The sequence below is a fragment of the Berghia stephanieae genome, chromosome 9 (genome assembly GCF_034508935.2).
Source record: "Berghia stephanieae isolate SIO BIC M18660-M18661 chromosome 9, UCSD_Bste_1.3, whole genome shotgun sequence".
NCBI classification, from domain to species: Eukaryota; Metazoa; Mollusca; class Gastropoda; order Nudibranchia; family Aeolidiidae; genus Berghia; species Berghia stephanieae.
This window is the reverse complement of record NC_088368.1, coordinates 6,947,611-6,968,387: the sequence shown is the minus strand read 5'-3', so window position 1 is coordinate 6,968,387 and position 20,777 is coordinate 6,947,611. Positions and strand designations below refer to the sequence as shown.

The window sequence follows — 20,777 nt, the reverse complement described above, 5'->3', positions numbered from 1 at the left end:
ACATATGTAGATTCCAAAAGCACACTATCAGTGTTCTTAGTTTGAGATCACCTAAAAGTTTCACCAAGACACCAGCACAAAATCCCACTAAGAGGAATACACTCAAATGTTTACAAACCATATCATGTTGAAAATGAAAAAAATAACAGTACATAACAGAGAGATGGTTTACAAGGGGAAAAAATATAATCTCCCAAAACTATAACTATACATTCGATTGTTTCCCTCCCAGTCAAGGACTCCAGCCAGGTTCAGGACAAAACTACGTAATCTCATTCCAAATCAAAGACAGAAAGCAATTGGAAAACAGATAGAATAATAATAAAAATAAAATAAAATACCCTTTATTCATCCCACAGGGGAAATTTGTATCTAGGGTCTATTCCAAGGGAAAATTGGAATAACCCAGGCGTTAGCCGCAGTGCAGCGCCGCAAACTGAGCTAGGGCGAGGTGACTTGCTCAAGGACACACAGTGCAGCGGCAGGTGATCCAACTCATTAATACTGAGCCACGCTGCCCCTTAAGAAGACATAGCAAGTACCTCCCTGCCCACGTGATTATCTTGATTAGGGCCCAAGTTATCTCTATTTGAAGGGAAGGGGGAGGGGGGGGGGGGGGGCATTTTATTTTTAAAAGAACAGAGAAAATCGCTTTTCAAAACGAGTCATATATATTTATTGCGTATTTTTAAAAAATACAGTTACATTATTATCATAATATCACTTGCATACCACATTTCTACTCAAAAAAATTGTTTTTAAATAAATAAATAAATAAAGTCCTTCTATAGAACAAACCAAAGATTTTGACTTTATTTGTCCCATTTTCAACTCTGATATGTGGTCTAGTGGTATGACACTCGCTTTCGGATCGGAAGGTCCTGGGTTCGAGCCTCGCTCGGCGCATAGTTGAGTCCTTGGAAAAGGCTCTTTACTCACATTCTCTCACCATACTCAGGTGTAAAATGAGTACCTGCCATTAACAGTGTTGTCTCTGTCCGAAAAAAAATGCAACATCACCTAACAGGCGACATATCTTGTTCTACATGTTAAGTGTTGCTGTTGGCTTGGGACCCTTTGTAAAATGCATTGAGCACGTTTAGTGGATATATTGCGCTTTATAAAAGCTCAAGTTTTTTTGGGTTTTTTTTTCTGTAGTCCAAACCAAAAATGTTGACTTTATTTTTCCCATTTTCAACTCTGCAATGTGGTACTTTAAGAAGAAGAGGTTACTTTGCGACTCCTTCCTCGCTGTCCAATTGCATTGTAACTACTTTAGGATAAGAGAGGGTAATGGAGCAACCAGATCCTGAATAGTTTCGTCTTTTACAAGACAAGGGAGCTAACAGCTGACTAGACTGAAAGGGAGACCTAGAAAATGCTAGAAAATGCCAACAAGCAGTACACCTGTTCTAACTGACATAGAAAATCAGCAGAAGAAAATAAAATAAAATAAAATAAATATGAACATTTCCACAGATTTACCACGCTTAATGTGCGGCTATGTGGTCTAGTGGTATGACACTCGCTTTCTGATCGGAAGGTCATGGGTTCGATCCTCGCTCGGCGCATAGTTGAGTCCTTGGAAAAGGCTCTTTACTCACATTCTCTCAACGTACTGAAAGCATCCATATGTCATGGATCGCCAGTCATCTACATGACAAGTTACATCTCCACTCAACATTCCTGAGAATGTATTTTTGGGGCGGGCACAACATTGTCCGTATAAGGAATTTGCCCAATCCTGCTATTTGGTTTGCAGGAAGTGACATCAACTTTTTTTTGGTTTTCACTGTCATCATCATCATCATAGCTTGTCGCTTCAACACCAAACCCACTCCACAGCATCTGGGGAGCAGACTCTAAGGTCATGATCAGTGCAGTTGGGCCCATCCTGGCATTATCTAAGGATGTGCTCCATTGTCTGCTCATGTAGTCTCAGCCAGCCCCCACTTTTTCATGCTTCCAGATGTACTCCCAATTTTTGCCCGTGCTCTGTTCAGTGTTACCCATTTATTCCTGGGAAGCTCAGTTCCGTAGGGCAGTTCTTCTCGCGGATCTTCAACAGCTGCATTTGCATGATTGTCCCACTCCCTCCATGTGAAAAGTCTGTATACAACTGTCATCATGATGACTTCGTATTGACAACTGCTTCATCCCATGGGCCATGAATGTTGCTGGAATAAGAGAAAATCAAAAATAAATTTAAAAATTATAAACTCACAATTTTTATCTAGCACACAAATATGAGGGGGTCCCAGTAACTCAGTTGGTAGAGTATTTGTGTTTAACACGAAATGGGGACCAAGATCAATCATATTGTAATGCCTTTATGAATATCATACTGCCGTACAACGACAAAACCAAAACCCCGTATATTCGAAATTGGGTCAAACAGACATTTTTATATCATTGTGATCAGAATGACACCCTGCATCTACTCACAAATTATTACAAGGCAATTCTTAAAAATAAAAAAGTTAAACATTTTTAAAACACTGTATGTTGCTATTTCTATCAGCTGATGCAGCGACAAAACCCCGTTAGTCCAGTTATACGGGGTTTTGTCAGTGCATTGCCTCGATACGGGGTTTTGTCGTTGTATAACCGGCCGTGTAGTACCGTATAAATTGTAAATTCTTCATTAGCTTAATACAAGTCGATCATCAACATCTTTTCATTCTTCTCCTTCCTTTTCTTTATCCCCAACCTCCTCCTCCTCTTCTTCTTCTTCTTCTCTCCTCCTCCTTGTCCTCCTCCTCTTCCTCACCCTCCTCCTCTTTCTCTTCTATTACTTCTTCTTCTTCTCTTCTTCATCTTCTTCTCCTCTCCTCCTCTTTTTCCTCACCCTCTTCCTCTTCTTCTTCTTCTTCTTCCCTCCTCCTCCTTGTCCTCCTCCTCTTCCTCACCCTCCTCCTCTTTCTCTCCTTCTTCTTCTTCTTCTTCTTTTTCTTCTTCTCCTCTCCTCCTCCTTTTCCTCACCCTCCTCCTCTTCTTCTTCTTCTTCTTCTTCTTCTTCTTCTTCTTCTTCTTCTTCTTCTTCCCTCCTCCTCTTTCTCTCCTTCCTTTACTTCTTCTTCTTCTTCTTCTTCTTCTTCTTCTTCTTCTTCTTCTTCCCTCCTCCTCTTTCTCTCCTTCCTTTACTTCTTCTTCTTCTTCTTCATCTCCTCCTCCTCCTTGTCCTCCTCCAAATCTCCTTCTTCTACTTTTTCTTCTTCTTCCCTCCTCCTCCTTGTCCTCCTCTTCCTCACCCTCCTCCTTTTTCTCTTCTTCTTCTTCTTCTCCCCTGCTCCTCTTTCTCTCCTTCCTTTTCTTCTTCTTCTTTTACTTCTTCTTCTTCTTCTTCTTCTTCTTCTTCTTCTTCTTCTTCTTCTTCTTCTTCTTCTTCTTCTTCTTCTTCTTCTTCTTCTTCTTCTTCTTCTTCTTTCTTCTTCATCATCATCATCATCATCATCATCATCATCATCATCATCTTCTTCTTCTTCTCCTCCTCCTCCTCCTCTTCCTCACCCTCCTCCTTTTTCTCTTCTTCTTCTTCTTCTTCTTCTTCTTCTTCTTCTTCTTCTTCTTCTTCTTCTTCTTCTTCTTCTTCTTCTTCTCACCCTCCTCCTCCTTGTCCTCTTCCTCTTACTTCATAACGAAATATTATCAGTGGTAAATAAATTTGAAAGACCCGATGTAACACTCGGTTCCCAATACATAAAAATATAGGTCAAACGCCGAGATACGGTATAGCACGCGTCATGATGCACGGTATAGCACGCGTCATGATGCAACGACAAAACCCCGTATAACAGTAAATTCAGATTTTCGAATAGTACAGGTTTCTATTTTCTATTTTTATACATCAAATGTGATAGAATACCACATTTGCATCAATTCTCCGCATAGTTATTGTAAAAAGTTGAAGTAAAATTTGAAAAGTTTTTCGGCTCTCCTGTAAAATCACGTTTTGCAATTATACAGGGTTTTGTCGCTGTACAGCAGCATAGCGTCTCACTGATCAAATTTGAGTAAGCTAGAGGGGACCATTCAATAATAATAATAATAATAATAATAATAATAATAATAATAATAATAATAATAATAATATAATAATAATAATAATAATAACAATAATAATAATAATAATAATAATAATAATAATAATAATAATAATAATAATAATAATAATAATGCCTGTAAGCGACAATACAATTTTCTGACAGAAATAACACTATTAACAAACAGGTACTCATTTTACACCTGACTCAACTATGTGTTGCTCAGAGCAGAACTAAAACCCAGGACCTTTCGATCCAATGCGAGTGTCATACCACTAAACCACATAGCTGCACAAGACCACATAGCTGATTGAGGGGAAATCGAATCTTTTAAAAGGAGAAAATTTCCCCTCTTGACTCCAAAATCGCAGATTTCTGCGGATCCGACGACAAACATCGGCAATGATTTTGATACATTTGGTAACGATAGACAGTTGGCAAGACCACCTGTGACTGCCTGACGATCAAATTCACTCACTTTTTCAGCGGCTGTAGATAGACAAACCAGGCTGGAGCTACGAATGTGATGTAGAGGACCAGACCCACATACAAGGTGGCTCCAATGGGTGTCACAACGGACAGAATGGCCGCTGTTAAGACAGAAATGATCAATGTCTGTAGGACATGAACTCTCATACTCAATTCCTGAAAAAATATATAAAATTATCCTACTATGAAATGGAATGTGAGCAATAAATAGAAATGACTGGCTTATAATAAAATATGTATGATAAAACTGTAATATATAAAAATATAAATTATGTGCGGCTATGTGGTCTTGTGGTAAGACACTTGGTTTCGGATTGGAAGGTGCTGGGTTCGATCCTTGCTCGGCGCAGAGTTGCGTCCTTAGAGAAGGCTCTTTACTCACATTCTCTCACCATACTCAGGTGGAAAATGAGTACCTGGCCGTTAACAGTGTTGTCTCTGTCCGAAAAAATTGTAATATCGCCTAACAGGCGTCACGTTGCGTCCTACATGTTAAATGTTGCTGTTGGCTAGGGACATCATGTAAAGCGCTTTGAGCATGTTTAATGGATATTGCGCTATGCTATATAAAAGCTCAATTAAAAAACAAAAAATCTATTTATGTAGCTATTACAGTCACTTTTTGGGTACTGAAAAATAATACTAACTTACAGAGTGATAACTGATCTATCTTTTTTTCAAATCATATTATGTGAACCCTATATGGCCTAGATACATCAAAAACATTTAGAAACCACAACCGAAGAACTGATTTCAACAACATAAGAAAACATCCAACTGTCTCAGCACCTTAACACACATGATGACATTAAAAAGCTAAAAACACTTGCACTGGACAGAGATTTATGGAAACAAATTACTAACTGGATACTAGAAACAGACTGACACACTCGAAGTAACACACACATGAACGACAAGCGTCCATAGAGACTGTGCAGCCATATTCATTCATATTCATATGGCCTAGATATTTTGACTTTCCTGTTACTTTAAGACATTCTATGTTTAAGTTAAATATATAATCTTCCACAATTCGGTGCAATAATTTATACACAGGCCTGTAAATGTCTGAAAATTTTTGGTCATTATGTTCATAACAATAAGTATGTAATATATACTCTACTGATTATAGATATGATGTACAATTGCTTGAAGATAATAAAAATTAATGGATGCGTCTGTTGTCTTGATATCCGTACTGCAATTGATGTTGTAAGTCTCAGAAATTAATTTTTTAAAAATGTTGATAGGTAATCCATAACAAATGATATGCCCATATTTGCATGTCTGAAAACTGAATTCAATAATAAATGTTTTAACATTGTTGGGACGGACAACATTTTGCATTAGATTTTTTAGAGTATTTCCATTACAACAATGAGCCCATAACAGTCTGAGTTACTTTATATAATACGGCTATGCAGTCGAGTGGTATGACACTCGTTTTCGGACCAGAAGGTCCTGGGTTCGAGCCTCGCTCCGCGCATAGTTGAGCCCTTGAAAAAGGCTCTTTACTCACTTTCTCTCACCGAACTCAGGTGTAAAATGAGTACCTGGTTGTTAACAGCGTCTGAAAAAACTTGTAATGTTGCCTAACAGGCATCATATTCCGTCCTACATGTTAAGTGTTGCTGTTGGCCAGGGACCCCTTGTAAAGCGCTATATAATAAATGCTCAATTTTTTTTTTCCTTTTTTTAATAGCAAGTACTCACCTTGACCTTTCTACATAAAACAGGCCACAAGGCAAACAACTCGAAGGCAGCGGTAACCGTGGCAAAGGCATGCAGGGCAGTGTGAAGTCTGGATGCGAGGCAGACCGAGGCAAAGATGGCTGCATTCAGTGACAGGGCCCCTGGTACTCTGTGTGGGATAAAATATGTCACATAGCAGAATAAACTGAAGGCCCTCTACAAGTGTTCAGAATTTTAAAAGACTCTTCTTAAAGATAGATCTATTCCAAAAATACTCGGGGATAAGTTTGGGTAAGTATCGTGTGTTTTGTTTTTGTATATTTTTTAAAAATGTTTATTTTTTTAGTAGTATGTGAGTGAATGTGTATGTTTTAGTGTGTCTGTATGTCTGTGAATGTGCATGCAATTAGGGGGTCCTCTAAATTATGTTATGACTTACACATTTGTATTTCTTTTAGCAATCATAAAGTCGTAGAGATATTGAGTTTTTTTAATGTATCGTAATGTATTGTAAAAGTGCCTTGAGGCCTATGCGAAAAAAGGCTCTGTCAACTTACTAATATTCACCATTACCAAAGGGCAAGGATAGATATTAAACAGTATCAGTGCTGATGGCGACAAAAGGTGAAAAAGGAGGAAAACATTTTTCACCATTGCTATAAGCCCAATTTATACTGCATAAACCTCCACTTTTAGAGCAATTGATTAACTATCATTGATACACAGGACACAACACAACACAAATCAGACACCTATCTTGCTTCTCATATCATCTATTAAAATCGAATGTTTTAAACAAAGGTTTAAAAATAAACTAAGATTCTTTTTATCAGGACAGTTGGCTACTACGTAAAATGATAACTTACTGATCATCTTTGGAGAGATAGTTACAGAACAATAGATTAGCAATGAGCATGACTGCAGTCATGGCGTAGATCGTGTCTGTGCTGATCGTCTCTGTGAGGGACACTAGGATTGGGGACAGCGCTCCGCTGTAGCCTTGAAACAACAAGCAAGTTTTCAAGTCTTGGGACACTGGTTGGTTGGTCGATGGGAGGTGATGGGAAAAATTGTGAGATGGTTTTTAAAAAATTATTATGGTGGTGGCTGTAGTGTGTGGTTGTAGGGGTAGTGGGTGGTGATGATGATGGTGGTGGTGATGATGATGATGATGATGATGATAGTGGTGGTTGTGATTGTGATGATAATGATGATGATGATGATGATGCACGCAAATGGAATCTGGCAAGAGGGCAGACAGATGGTGATTTACAACAGATCATACCTTTGCAGATTTTATTAAAAAACTATTTGAGTCAACGTGTGATAGAATCACCATTAATCTAAAAAAAGGTTTGCAAGTTACTTGTAAAAAATAGTTTTATAATATTCAGATTTGTCAAAATTTTAACATGGGCTCTAGGGACCAATGTTAACCCCCCAACCCTATTTTTTAAAAAATAAATAGATAACTATGCGGCTATGTGGTCTAGTGGTATGACACTCGCTTTCGGATTGGAAGGTCCTGGGTTCGAGCCTCGCGCTCGGCGCATAGTTGAGTCCTTGGAAAAGGCTCTTTACTCACATTCTCTCACTGTACTCAGGTGTAAAATGAGTTCCTTAATGTTAATAGTGTTGTCTTTGTCCGTAAAATTGTAATATCGCCTAACAGGCGTCATGTCCCGTCCTACATGTTAAATGTTGCTGTTGACCAGGGACCCCTTGTAAAGCGCTTTGAGCACATTAAGTGGATATTGCGCTATATAAAGCTCAATTTTAAAGCTCAACTTAAACTGTTAACGAAGGCTTCAGTCAAGCCAACTAATATTGTTTTGGGATAGTGGGTCATAAATACTCACAATGAACGCTGGCCACACTTCCAGTTGTCCTCCAGACTAGACCAAAGTGACAGGTATATCCAACGAGTGTCAACACAGATGATACAATCCACAGGCATTGCGGTGTCAGCATCTGAGATTCCATGTACAGAAACAAACTCACCAGCAGAGAAACACTGAAGGGAAATAAGAAATATTCATTCTAAAAAAAATTAAAATGATAATTAGTAGTGGCTATAATTTTAATTTTGACAATACTGCTACTGCTACTACTACTACTACTACTACTACAACTACTACTGCTAATACTACTACTACTACTACAACTACTACTGCTAATACTACTACTACTATTACTACTACTACTACTACTACTACAACTACTACTGCTAATACTACTACTACTATTACTACTACTACTACTACTACTACTACGATGACGACTACTACAACTACTATTACTACTACTACAACGACTACTACTACAACTACTGTATAATAATAATAATAATAATAATAATAATAATAATAATAATAATAATAATAATAATAATAATAATAATAATAATAATAATAATAATAAGAAGAAGAAGAAGAAGAAGAAGAAGAAGAAGAAGAAGAAGAAGAAGAAGAAGAAGAAGAAGAAGAAGAAGAGAAGAAGAAGAAGAAGAAGAAGAAGAATAAAAATAATAATAATAATAATATAATAATAATAATAATAATAATAATAATAATAATAATAATAATAATAATAATAATAATAATAATAATAATAATAATAATAATAATAATAATAATAATAATAATAATCTATTCCTTAAAAAATTAGGGCTGGGGTTTAGCACTGATCTGTCGGCCCATGCTTAGTGGCAAGTCTAAATAGAATATAAAACTATTCTTTAGACATTGCTATACAATTAACTTGCAATCTTTTCTTCAATTAAGGGTGAATCTATCAACCGTTGACTCAAATGGTTATTTAGAATATCTGTTAGGCCATAATGATCGGTCCTTTGATTATTTAATTCATAAACGGTAGCATCAGCGTGCTCTTTTTTATGTGAGAGGAAATTTCAGCATCCTATCACTCTTGAGAAAATGTAGAACCAATGTCTACGTTTTCTAGGGACATTAATGCATGATCGGTCATTTGACATTGGGAATCGCTGTCTGGCCACCCTGTTGCCAAAATGATTTGTGCACACCTACTCTTTTTTAACCTTTTCATCTCCCCCCTCCCCCCCCTCCCCCTTCCCCCCCTCAACACTTCCCCATCAACACCCAACACCACCATTTCTTAACCCCCTCCCCCATCTTTCTTCTCTCTCTCCCAAAAAATAAGAAATCACTAAAAGAAATGCAATATAATTTTTCTTTTTCATTTTTTATAAAATGCCCATCACGAGTATGCAATCTCAATTCATATAAATTGATAAATGGAGATGTTTTAATGTTTTAAAGGAATTGTTTTAAAAAGAGAGCAGTGGGGACTGCCTGAAACCTGGGATAGTAAAAATATTAACAAAAAGATAAAAATGGAAAGTCTTTGGATTTTGGATGGAAGCAGTACAGCACAGAACTTTTTCACCTTTTTGATAGAATTATTTCTTTTCCTTCTTTATTTTTATTTTTTGTTGTTTTGTTTTGGAACTGTGTATTCAGTCCACCGGAAATAAAAATATTAAAAAAAAGGACCAATTATCGTCTAGACTGATCTTAATTGATAGTGACAACTTTGATACTGAGCCTATTATAGGCATCATCAGAAATGGACAGGCATAAAAGTTATAGCAATTCAACGGCTTAATAATATCATTTACAGTGTTTTATTTACTCTCTAAAAATCTTAATTGAGAGTTGTTCGAAACCTGGTGCCTGAAATAGATCTCAATTCTCGAAACCAATTCATCAAACATTGACGAGATTCTTACCGTGGCTGCAAGATAGTCATTGGCCTGGCCAATTTGGCCACACTGAGAATAATGTTTCTACAATTAATTAAAAATTAACTTTTATATCTACATTTTAATTTTTCCGAGTCCTTTAGAATTTTTTGTGATTATCAAAACCGATTAATTTTCCGAGGAGATCAGAGTTTTAGTATTGCTTGCCCAAGTAAGGTTCTATTTGGTCACTTTTCACATCGATCACTGACCTCGAGTACGGCTGTGCTTCGAGGCCGCCCCGTGCATTCTTGACTTTGTCTTCTTCCAAGATCCTTTTCTTTCAAAATCATTCCTTGTCCTTTGAATTGTAGGGCTGGTCTATTGTTCATCGTCTATCAGGTCTTGTAAAACTATATATTTTTTTTACTGGTATCCCATTTTTTCCTTTCTACTAGCCCTAAAATGACCTCAATGTTTTATAAGCACCATCAAACCTTTAAACACAAAGAGTCCTTAAAAGAATGTAGTCATCTTCCTTGCTGCTCAAGCCGATATTGTCTACACCAAAAGTGTCCCAATGCCCAAGCTGTAACCTCATAAATAAGGATAGGAACCAAAAGAAAAAAGAAAAATCGTGTACAAAAGCTACAAAGCATCCTCTCTCTCTCTCTCTCTCTCTCTCTCTCTCTCTCTCTCTCAATCTATCTATCTATACTCTATATCTAATCTCTCCCACCCACACACCCCTTCTCTCTCTGATGCTGTTTCGTTTTCCCCGGATTCATATTGTTACGAACAAGAAATACACAAGGCAATATATTTTAATGTCTCACTGTGTTCTAAATTAAAATAATAATCTTAAAAGTGAGTAAAAGAAAATCAATTAAAAAAAATTAAAAGTTGAGCAAACTTCTCGAGTCACCAGGACTGGCGTCAACGTGTTGAACTTGAAAATTAAGAATTTTTTGCCAAGGTAGTACACAGGTGTGCTCGAGGCCAGTGGTCGATGTGAAAAGTGACCAAATAGAACCTTACTTGGGCAAACAATACTAAAACTCTGATCTCCTTGGAAAACTTATCGGTTTTGACAATCATAGAAATTCTAACGGACTAGGAAACATTAAAAATAGATATAAATATGTTAATTTTAAATTTAAATTACTTGTAAGAATTTGTCAATAATTATCGGTATCGAGAATTGAGATCTATTTCAGGTTCCCGATTTCGAACAACAATGATAATATTAAGCCGTCAAATTGCCATAAATGTTAAGCCTGTCCACTTCTGATGATGCCTAACCTACAATAGGCTCAGTGTCAATGTCGTCATTATCGATTAAGGTAACAAGTATAGACGGTGGACTGAAAACACAGTTCCTTTTGTTTTTGCTTTTTTTGGCATAATCTTACCTTGAAAGCTGCTGAGAAATTACACAGGACTCCCATACCAGCTTTGAAAATTGATAATGTCTCACATTTACTGAAAAACATGAAAAATATGATTACAATGATTAATATATGTAGAAAGCAAACGTGTCTAAAAACTTTGATGTCTTGGAGTCTTGATGTATCACTCAATTCATTTTAACTTGTTTTTAGTAAAGGGGATCCCAGTGGCGGTTTGTTAGGAAATCAAAGATGATTGTTTGCCAATTCAGGGGATGGGGAAAGGAAGGAGGGGGGGGGGGGGGGAAGGGTGAATGATGATGAAATTTTATTCTTTATTCATTAATTAATCACTCTCAGTCGCCTGCTGACGAGTACAAGTAAAAGTAGTGTACCTCACCATTTTATTTTATAATTTATACGTAGTATGCCGTGAAGGGGGTAGTAAATAAAGGACGACCTCCCCCTCTCTTTCTCTCTCTCATTCTCATCAGCATCTCTCTCTCTCTCTCTCTCTCTCAGTCTCTCTCTCTCTCTCTCTCTCTCTCTCTCTCTCTCTCTCTCTCTCCATTGCCGGCGAAGCGGTCTCAGAAATTGTCACATGAAAATATGAACATTGGCTTATGGCGAACTAGCAATAATCACTTACGATTCTTTTTCAGCTCATCCAGGAAAGATTTGTCAACATAATTGTCCGGGTAATCTTGCTTCTCGTACAGTATTTTCTTCCACGGTTTTCGATCCTCCGTGTCCTCCATTTTCAAAGTTTGATCACGTGATTTTCTTCTAAATTTAGCATGTAAAGAGTCAATACATTATAATAAGAGAGAGCTTCTCAGCGCAAAGGACTAAAGACTTTTTCCCTCAATACGCTTCACACAGTCGTAACGTTACTTCCCTCGTAATGACGCATGGTAACTTAGTAACTTGCGGACGCCCTTATGAAATGTTTCTCAGACGAGCATAAAAGCGTATCCAGGGAAAAAAACAAACAATAAAAATCTGATCATGTTTTGACTTTTACACATTCTGATCACAAGACATATTAAAAGTTCTAGCCAGCATGAAGAATAAAAAGTACCGATTTTCTTTGTTTAGAACCACGATGGCCGCCGTTGCTGGGCGACGTGACATCAGACTATTGAATCCAATTTTGGCCAGAAAATCTCGTTCTGTTTTATTAGATCTATAGAGAAGGACACTATATTTGGAGAAAAATAATAAATAAATAAATTATGTTTTTGTCCCTTCAAAATGCGACAGAATTGGGAATGAGAATATGACTAATTAAACTTATGAAACAGTTTGATCAAAAGAGGCGTTACTTAGGCATCGGTGTGTATTACAAACCCGTGCGTCCATTGAGTCAAAAAGGAATGTTGAAGAAAAAAATAAAGATTTCACAAATTATTATTATTATAATATATATATATATATATATATATATATATATATATATATATATATATATATATATATTGAATCGTGTTGGATACAAATTTGGTACGAATAGTGCTCGACATGTAGCAATGGAGGGAATTATTATTTTAATATTTACCACAATGTTGGAGTCAGATCCAACATTGTGGTAAATATTAAAATAATATATACATACATACATGCATATATATATAAATTTTATTTTATATTATTTATTTTAGGATAATTCCATATTTGCCCATCTCTTTCTCAGTTATGTCAACCTAGTCTCTCTCTCTCTCTCTCTCTCTCTCTCTCTCTCTCTCTATATATATATATATATTATAATATATATATATATATATATATATATATATATATATCTGCCCCCCCCCCCCCTTTTTTTTTCCACCTCTCCTTTTTTTCTGTAATTATATTTTAAAAGGGGAGGGAGAGGGTCAATGGAAACACTATCGATGCCTGGAATGCTTTAATAACACCTCCCTGCCCCACCCACACATCTCAACCACTTCCTTACCTTATGCTGAATTTACATAATAATTAGTTTGATCTCGGTTTATATTTCATCACATTACTTCACCTCCTTCTCTCTCTCTCTCTCTCTCTCTCTCTCTCTCTCTCTCTCTTTCTCTCTCTCTCTCTATCTATCTATCTCTCTTTATAGAGGGGCGGAGAGAGAGAGAGAGAGAGAGAAAGAGAAAGATAGAGGGAGAGAAGTTGGCGGGGATTTGGAGTCTATTTCCAACTTTTCCAACACATATATATATATATATATATATATATATATATATATATATATATATATATATATATTTATTTATTTAGAAGATTGAACATTTTATCATTTTTTAGAGTGACAAAATTAAAATTAAATATACAACATTTCTGGCAAGTGTTACTTTAAAATCGTTTTTTCTTTGTAGCACTTGCTTTTTGTTCGTTTGTATGTTTTTTGTTTAGTTGTTTTTTTTTTTTTTCACATCTAGTTCGCTCCATCATAATACCGTTTTGGTGCAATGGCGATGTGTAATATTTTAATTATGTAAATCGCTCCAAAAGTATACTGTTTTGTGGCGATGGGTCACACTTTGAGAAGTTACAAGACGAGACATCAAACAGCTGAGCCACAGAGGCGGCGTAAAAATAATAACTGCAAAACCAGTTCAATAATTTATTTTGGCTGGTCGTTTTGTTTGGTTACTATCACCAGAAAGGGTGAAAGCTTCTCTGTTAGTATCGAGTACCAGACCTGCCTGGCACTACGAAACTTTCGTAGAAATACGAATTTTTTGTTCCTGCTACAGAGTTGCATAATATAGGTTTCTTTGACTCAGTCAATTTTGTTGAAAAGGAAAGTTTAGTTCCTTAGAACCAGAACCTATATTCAGGACTTTGGAGCATTTTTAGACCACGCTGAGAGCAAATTGTGAATTTCTGAAGGTATTTAACCCTCTCCTTACCAACTATAGGAAAATCGTCACATTCGTTACGATACAACCAACATTTTTCTTACTCAAATTTCTCCTGTACATCACAAAATTTAAAGAAAATGAACAGTGTGTTGTAGAGCATGTTTTGATAAAGATATTATGTATCGCAAGAACTTAGTGCTATTGTGTTTGAGTGATAAAAAATCTATTTTTGTGTTAGTTGGGTGTGAAGTTTTGGGGAAAATCCTGAAAATGGCTGGAAAGGAGAGAGTTAAAGTGAATTTTCCTTTTTATTTTCTCTTGGAAACTATGAATTTTTAAAATTTCAAGTAGGCAGTTCTGCCTAGTACGTAGTGGGGATATTTCGCCTACCGATGTACAGATCGAAGTTAGAATAGTAATAAAAATAAATGTCTCGGTAGTTGCGGACAAGGTCGTGACATATTACGCCGTCACGAGACCAAAGAGATAAGACTTGAAAGTAAGAGGAGTAAGACAATCTGAACTGTCGATCTCAAGGACGTGAACGGCACATGACTTTTGCAATAGAATGAAAGAAGATAACCTCACTGGGGTGTTTGTTAATTGTTATAGACTGCAAGTTAGGTGATTAGTTCTCACTTTATTCTAACGATCAGACTATAAACGTTTAAAGTTACAAATAATAGTATTCTCTCTCTGTGTGTGTATGTGATTTTGCGTGCGTGCGTGTGTGTGTGTGTGTGTGTGTGTTTTGATCCGATTTATCTGATGGACAGGACTGGTGAGTATTTTACTTAAAAGCCGACCGTTGACACACCCCCCCCCCCACACACACACACAATGAGCAGTAGTAGTACACAAACAAATACCACACGATATTCCACTAGAACCAGAATATTACAGAGTTAGTTCTGTGACCGGCGTATAACCGTTGATAAGAATAACAAACAAACAATATCATCATATTCTTTTCGCTTTCATTTATTAGCTAATTTTTGAGTCTGAAACAAGTTCGGACTAACGGCCAGAGGTATGGCCTATCTCAATTTATCAAATTAATATATAAAGTGTTTTGTTAAGTGTTACGAAGTCAATAATATAGTTATTTTGTTCCTACTTGATATGGTTTTTCAGCTTCTATCATCTTAACATTCGCTTTGGCTCACGGTGGTGGTAATGATAATATTATAACCAAGCAGGCTCTCGAATGGAACCCACAGGGTAAGAGGAAAGCCTTCACCAAGATTTGTGCATCTCCAATCTTACCTGGAGTGAGGCAAAGGTCTGTTCCAAAGACAGAAGAAGATGGAAGAGTGCTGTTGAGACCCTATACTTCGCCAGGAGCCATGAGGTGTAAGGTAAGACAAGTAAGTCACGGTGGTAGCGTTTTCTTCTTTTTTTTTTTTAAAGTCATCATTAGGAAAGCATATATTATATTATAATAAGTTATAGACCCAGTTTAATCAAAGAGAGGGAGAGCAGAAATCTACAGACTATATTCTTCAATCTCATATTTTTCGAATGAAGAAAATTAAGTTTTAAATAAAGCTGACCGGAGTTAAGCAGTGCGTTTCAAAGTTATATTTAAAGTAAAGGAAAGAGATAATCTAAAAAGAAACAAAAAACAAAAAGAAACAAAAAACAAAAAACAAACTAGGTTAACCTAACTGGGTAAAAGAGACATGTAAATAGGTAAAAACAGGTAACCGTCTTAAAACCGGGAAAAAAAACTACTGATAAACCTGGGATATAGACGTTGTATTTTCATGATATGGTGAATTGCAGGTTTTCTTCTTTGGTGAATTTTTGTTTCATTTCTACTTTTTCCTACTATTTTACCATTATCCCGAGTATAAAATTCAAAACAGTTATTTCAACTTATAGAACATTCAATTTCCTTCATTTTCATGTATACATTTGTTAGGTTTCAATCAGAAATATAGATATGGTGGTCACTTTTCTTTGATAACCCTTTCATATTAGGCTGTCTGTCAAAATAAATACTCCCCAAGTAGGTAAAAAATTCCCCACGTAAAGAGTTAACAGACGCAAGCAACAGCTTTGATCTCCAATTTTGACCAATACAGTATTTCGTTCATTGATGGTGCTGAAATATCGCAACAAGAAATAAAACTAAATATCACATCTTTATGAGTTTACAGATTTAAAAAAAAAGTGTGTTGCTTCAAAATGTATGTCCATTTTCCGAAAGTTTATTTCAGACAGCCTTGTATAAGAGGAATAAGGAGAGAGAGAGAGAGAGAGAGAGAGAGAGAGAGAGAGAGAGAGAGAGACAGAGGGACAGATATAAACACACAAACACACACACATACACACACACACACACAGAGAGAGAGAGAGAGGGGGGGGGGAGAAAGTGAGAGTGAGAGGGACAGAGAGAAAGTGGAAGAACGGGAGAAGAAGAGTGCGTTTCAAAGTTATATTCAAAATAAAGGAAAGAGACAAACTAAAAACAAAAACAAAAAACAAACTAGGTTAACCTAACTGGGTAAAAGAGACATGTAAATAGGAAAAACAGGTAACCGTCTTAACACCGAGAACAAACTACTGATAAACCTGGGATATAGACGTTGTATTCTCATAATATGGTGAATTGCAGGTTTTCTCCAATTTTGACCAATACAGTATTTCGTTCATAGGTGGTGCTGAAATATCGCAACAAGGAATAAAACTAAATATCATATGTTTATTGGTTTTCAGACTTTAAAAAAAATGTGTTTTGGTTCAAAATGTATGTCAATTTTTTGGAGGTTTGTTTCGGACAGCCTTGTATAAGGAGAATAAGGAGGAAGGGGGAGGGGGGGGGTGAGAGAGACGGAGAGAGAAAGAGATAGAGAATGAGGAGGAGGATGAGTAGAGAGAGAGAGAGAGAGAGAGAGAGAGAGAGAGAGAGAGGGAGAGAGAGAGAGTAAACAGAGAGACAGATAGAAAACACAGATAGATAGATAGATAGATAGATAGATAGATAGATAGATAGATAGATAGATATATAGATAGATAGAGAGAGAGAGAGAAAGAGAGAGCGAGAGAGAGAGAGAGAGCGAGAGAGAGAGCGAGAGAGAGAGAGAGAGAGGGAGAGAGAAGAGGGGGGGGGGGGGGTAAGGAGGACTGACTTGCGATAACTATTAGGGGAATACGTTTGTCACCAAAATTCTGTCCCTTTGTTTTGTCCAAAACAGTGACCACTTTTATAAAGGATATAAACAAGTATTATTCTCCAGGCTTGGTGGTTTTGATGTGCGAAGAACACTTACAAATCAGAGAACTCATTAGATTATCAAACCACGACGCTTAGATGCCAGTCCCTTGTATTTGGATCCTTAGGATTATAATTTTGTTGCAAATCACGGGACTGAATTAACTCTCTCCTTACCAGCTATTTTCAGAATTTTACCCCAAAACTTCATACTCACCCAACACAAAAATAAGTTTTTCAAACAGATTAGCAACGAGTATATTCTATATTGTGTGTGACAGAAAAATGAGCTCTGCAACACAGTGTCGAGTTTTTATAGCTATAACTATAACAAAATGAAATCAGAATAAGAAACTTGTTGGCTGCATCGTAACGAAAGTGACGATTTTCCTATGGTGGTGAGAGGGTTAAGTAGCCAAAGCATTTACTCAACATTCATAGAGAAGGGCATTTGTTTACCACACTCCACATTTCATACTACCAAATAAATCACTTTATCAGGGTTACCACTCTTGTTATCCAAACCCTCTCTGTCATTTTGAACAAACTCGAAGAAAACGAGGTGCGAATCTAGTGGCTGGTCGGTGACTGACGACATTTGTGAAATATCGCTAGATTGCCAGTTTGAAAATTTAAAGCCAAATTTCCAAACATCCTTTTAAAAAAAAATCTTTAAAAAAAAAAAATTGCTTTGGATTTTTCAGGATTTTTGTTGTTGCTTTTTCGATTGTCTAAAAGGAATTTTTGACCTTTTTAAAAATCAACACAGGCACACATAATCCCCCCAAAAAAAAAAACAACAAAAAAAAACCAAAAAAAAAAAAAAAACAACAACAAACAAACAAACAAAAACAAACAAACAAGGCAAAGCAAAACAAAAACAAAACAAAACAAACAAACGAACAAAAAAAAAAAAAAAAAAAACAAACAAACCCCGTGTCTCTTCACACCTCTGTCTGTCTTCAAAGACAGCCATTTTTGCCCCCCCCCTCCCTTCCTCTCTCTCTCTCTCTCTCTCTCTCTCTCTCTCTCTCTCTCTCTCTCTCTCTTTCACTCTCATAAAAAGCAATAGGGGTCAATAGGAATGCGAGGCTCTGCTAGGGATAATCAAACATAACAAAGTAAAGAACGAAAGTGTGATATTTGACAAAAAAAAACAACTGATTCCAAACTCATTGGAAGTGTTTGTTTGATGGTATTTACATTTTTATAACAATGAACTCATAATATATTGGGTGATCAGAGCTTCAAAAGGAGATAATATCTACTCATCGGGCCCTTTACTACTAATTGGATTTGTTTTTGGCACGTGTGGTACTCCGTTAAAAATAAATATTATATAATTATTATTTGGCATTATTTATTTTAAACAGCTGGCCACCCTTGCTGGTGGGATACTAAATATATTTGATTGACTTGTTGGTCGTCGCGCCGCTGCTTATTTTGGTTGTCGTTGTCAAGCACGCAAATCCGGCGTTTTCTCTCACTACTGCCCACTTGGCTTATTATTCAATTTTCCCTTTCCTTCCATTTGATAACATTGGGTATAGCATAGCACCGTTTTCATTTTCACGCTCGGTTCGGTCTTTTCACCTTTTATGTTTATTTTTTAAAAAATATATTAATTGTAGATACATAGATACACGCTTTCGGATTTGTTAAAAAAAAAAAAAAAAAAAAAAAAAAAAAAAAAAAAAAAAAAAAGATTACAGGCTTATAATTATATAAATAAAATTCTCGCGTTGAATACCTGACTCCTTGCGTGTGTGTTTTTAGCGTGATACTCGAAATTGTGAAATTGTTCTTGGTAGATTTTATGCGATTAATTATAATTCAGTGGTGTTTATTCAAACTGCTTTTACTTTTTGGAGATTATTATTTCAAGGTAAGTTTGTATTTTTTTTTTTTTAAATTCGGTTAAGTGTGTTATTCATTGTTTCACATTGGTACCCCATGCATTATTCTTCGTCCAGAACTACCAAAACAGAAAGTGAATAGTTTAGTTGTCGTTAGTTGTGCTCTAAGAAACAAAATCAATGATCTCATTAGTTGTACGATTGAATATCCCTCAATGTTCACTTTCTTTTGGTAGTCGTCGCCATGTATTTTAGTGTGATGTAAATTTTGAGGCCGAATTTCTGGCATTTATCCTGAGCTTTAAACTTTTGCTTTTATATAGCGCAATATCAACTAAATGTGCTAAAATTAAAGCGCTTTACACGTGGTCCCTAGCCAACAGCAATACTTAACATGTTGGACGAGACATGACGCCTATATTAGAATTTTTTTATCGGACAGAGACAACGCTTTAAACAGTAAGGTACTCATTTTACACCCGATTAAGGTGAGAGAATGTGAGTAAAGAGCTTTTTCCAAGGACTCAACTATAGATAGAATGCGCTTGGCCAAGGAGTTCACAACATTGCCATCCGGAAGTATAACGGACCAACACACAAACTCTGTGTAACCATGAACTTTTATAGTCTGGTTAATACAGTTTAGTGAGAACAACTCACAAACGCGGATGGCAAAAACAATAACAAAGGCCTGAGTGACGTCATCTGCATACTATCTATATGCCGCTCAGAGCGAGACTCTAACCCAAGGCCTTCCGATCCGAAAGCGAGTGCCATTCTACCACTAGATCACATAAAGCCACACATTACGCACTAGCTGACCTGAAGATTAAAAAACAAAACAAAAAAAAACAACAAACAAACGTGAGCTATTATATAGAGCAATATCCACTAAACGTGTTCAAAGCGCTTGACAACGGTCCATGACCAACACGTAAGAAGTAGAACGGGACATGACGCCTGTTAGGAGATATTATTACAATTTTTTTTCGGACAGAGACAACATTGTTAACGACCATGCAGGTTTTCATTTTACACTAAGGTGAGAGAATGTGAGTAAAGCAATAACCTTTTCCAAGGACTCAATCAACTATACACCGAGCTGGGCTCGAACCCAGGACCTTCCGATCCGAAGACGACGAGTGTGATTTATACCACTAGACCACATAAAGCCTCACATTACCTTCATCAACTTACTTATTCATAACGCTGACCCAAATATTGCATCACGATGACAGACAAGGCCTTCTATACAGGTAGCTATATAGATAGTTCGAAGATGACGTCACCCAGGCCTTTGTTATTGTTTTTGCCATCCGCGTTTGTGAGTTGTTCTCACTAAACTGTATCAACCAGACTATAAAAGTTCATGGTTACACAGAGTTTGTGTGTTGGTCCGTTATACTTCCGGATGGCAATGTTGTGAACTCCTTGGCCAAGCGCATTCTACCTATAGAAGGCCTTGTTCCAGACCGTTTCACATCGAATTGTATTCTGTAGTTCAAATAAATGGGATCTT

At 36.5% G+C, this 20,777-nt stretch overlaps 1 protein-coding gene across 1 annotated transcript; it reads right to left on the bottom strand.

Moving 5' to 3' along the window:
• Positions 1 to 652: 652 nt before the first annotated feature.
• LOC144979572 (phosphatidylinositol N-acetylglucosaminyltransferase subunit C-like) lies at positions 653 to 12,112 on the bottom strand. Its single transcript, XM_078926309.1, has 7 exons — positions 11,983 to 12,112; positions 11,358 to 11,427; positions 8,084 to 8,238; positions 7,091 to 7,259; positions 6,246 to 6,393; positions 4,522 to 4,688; positions 653 to 2,177 (listed from the first exon to the last, which is right to left on the bottom strand). The coding sequence occupies exons 1-7, from the start codon at positions 12,089 to 12,091 to the stop codon at positions 2,126 to 2,128; spliced, it is 870 nt and encodes a 289-aa protein (XP_078782435.1). The 5' UTR covers positions 12,092 to 12,112; the 3' UTR covers positions 653 to 2,125.
• Between the last annotated feature and the right edge of the window lie 8,665 nt (positions 12,113 to 20,777).

Bases quoted from the DNA above. Each gene is read 5' to 3' on its own strand.
- LOC144979572 (XM_078926309.1), bottom strand. From the start codon at position 12,091: ATGGAGGACACGGAGGATCGAAAACCGTGGAAGAAAATACTGTACGAG. The intron at 6,394-7,090 runs GTAAGTTATCAT...TATCCCACACAG, and splicing joins TATCTCTCCAAAGATGATCA to AGTACCAGGGGCCCTGTCAC. The intron at 2,178-4,521 runs GTGAGTGAATTT...CTCTTATTCCAG, and splicing joins TATCTACAGCCGCTGAAAAA to CAACATTCATGGCCCATGGG.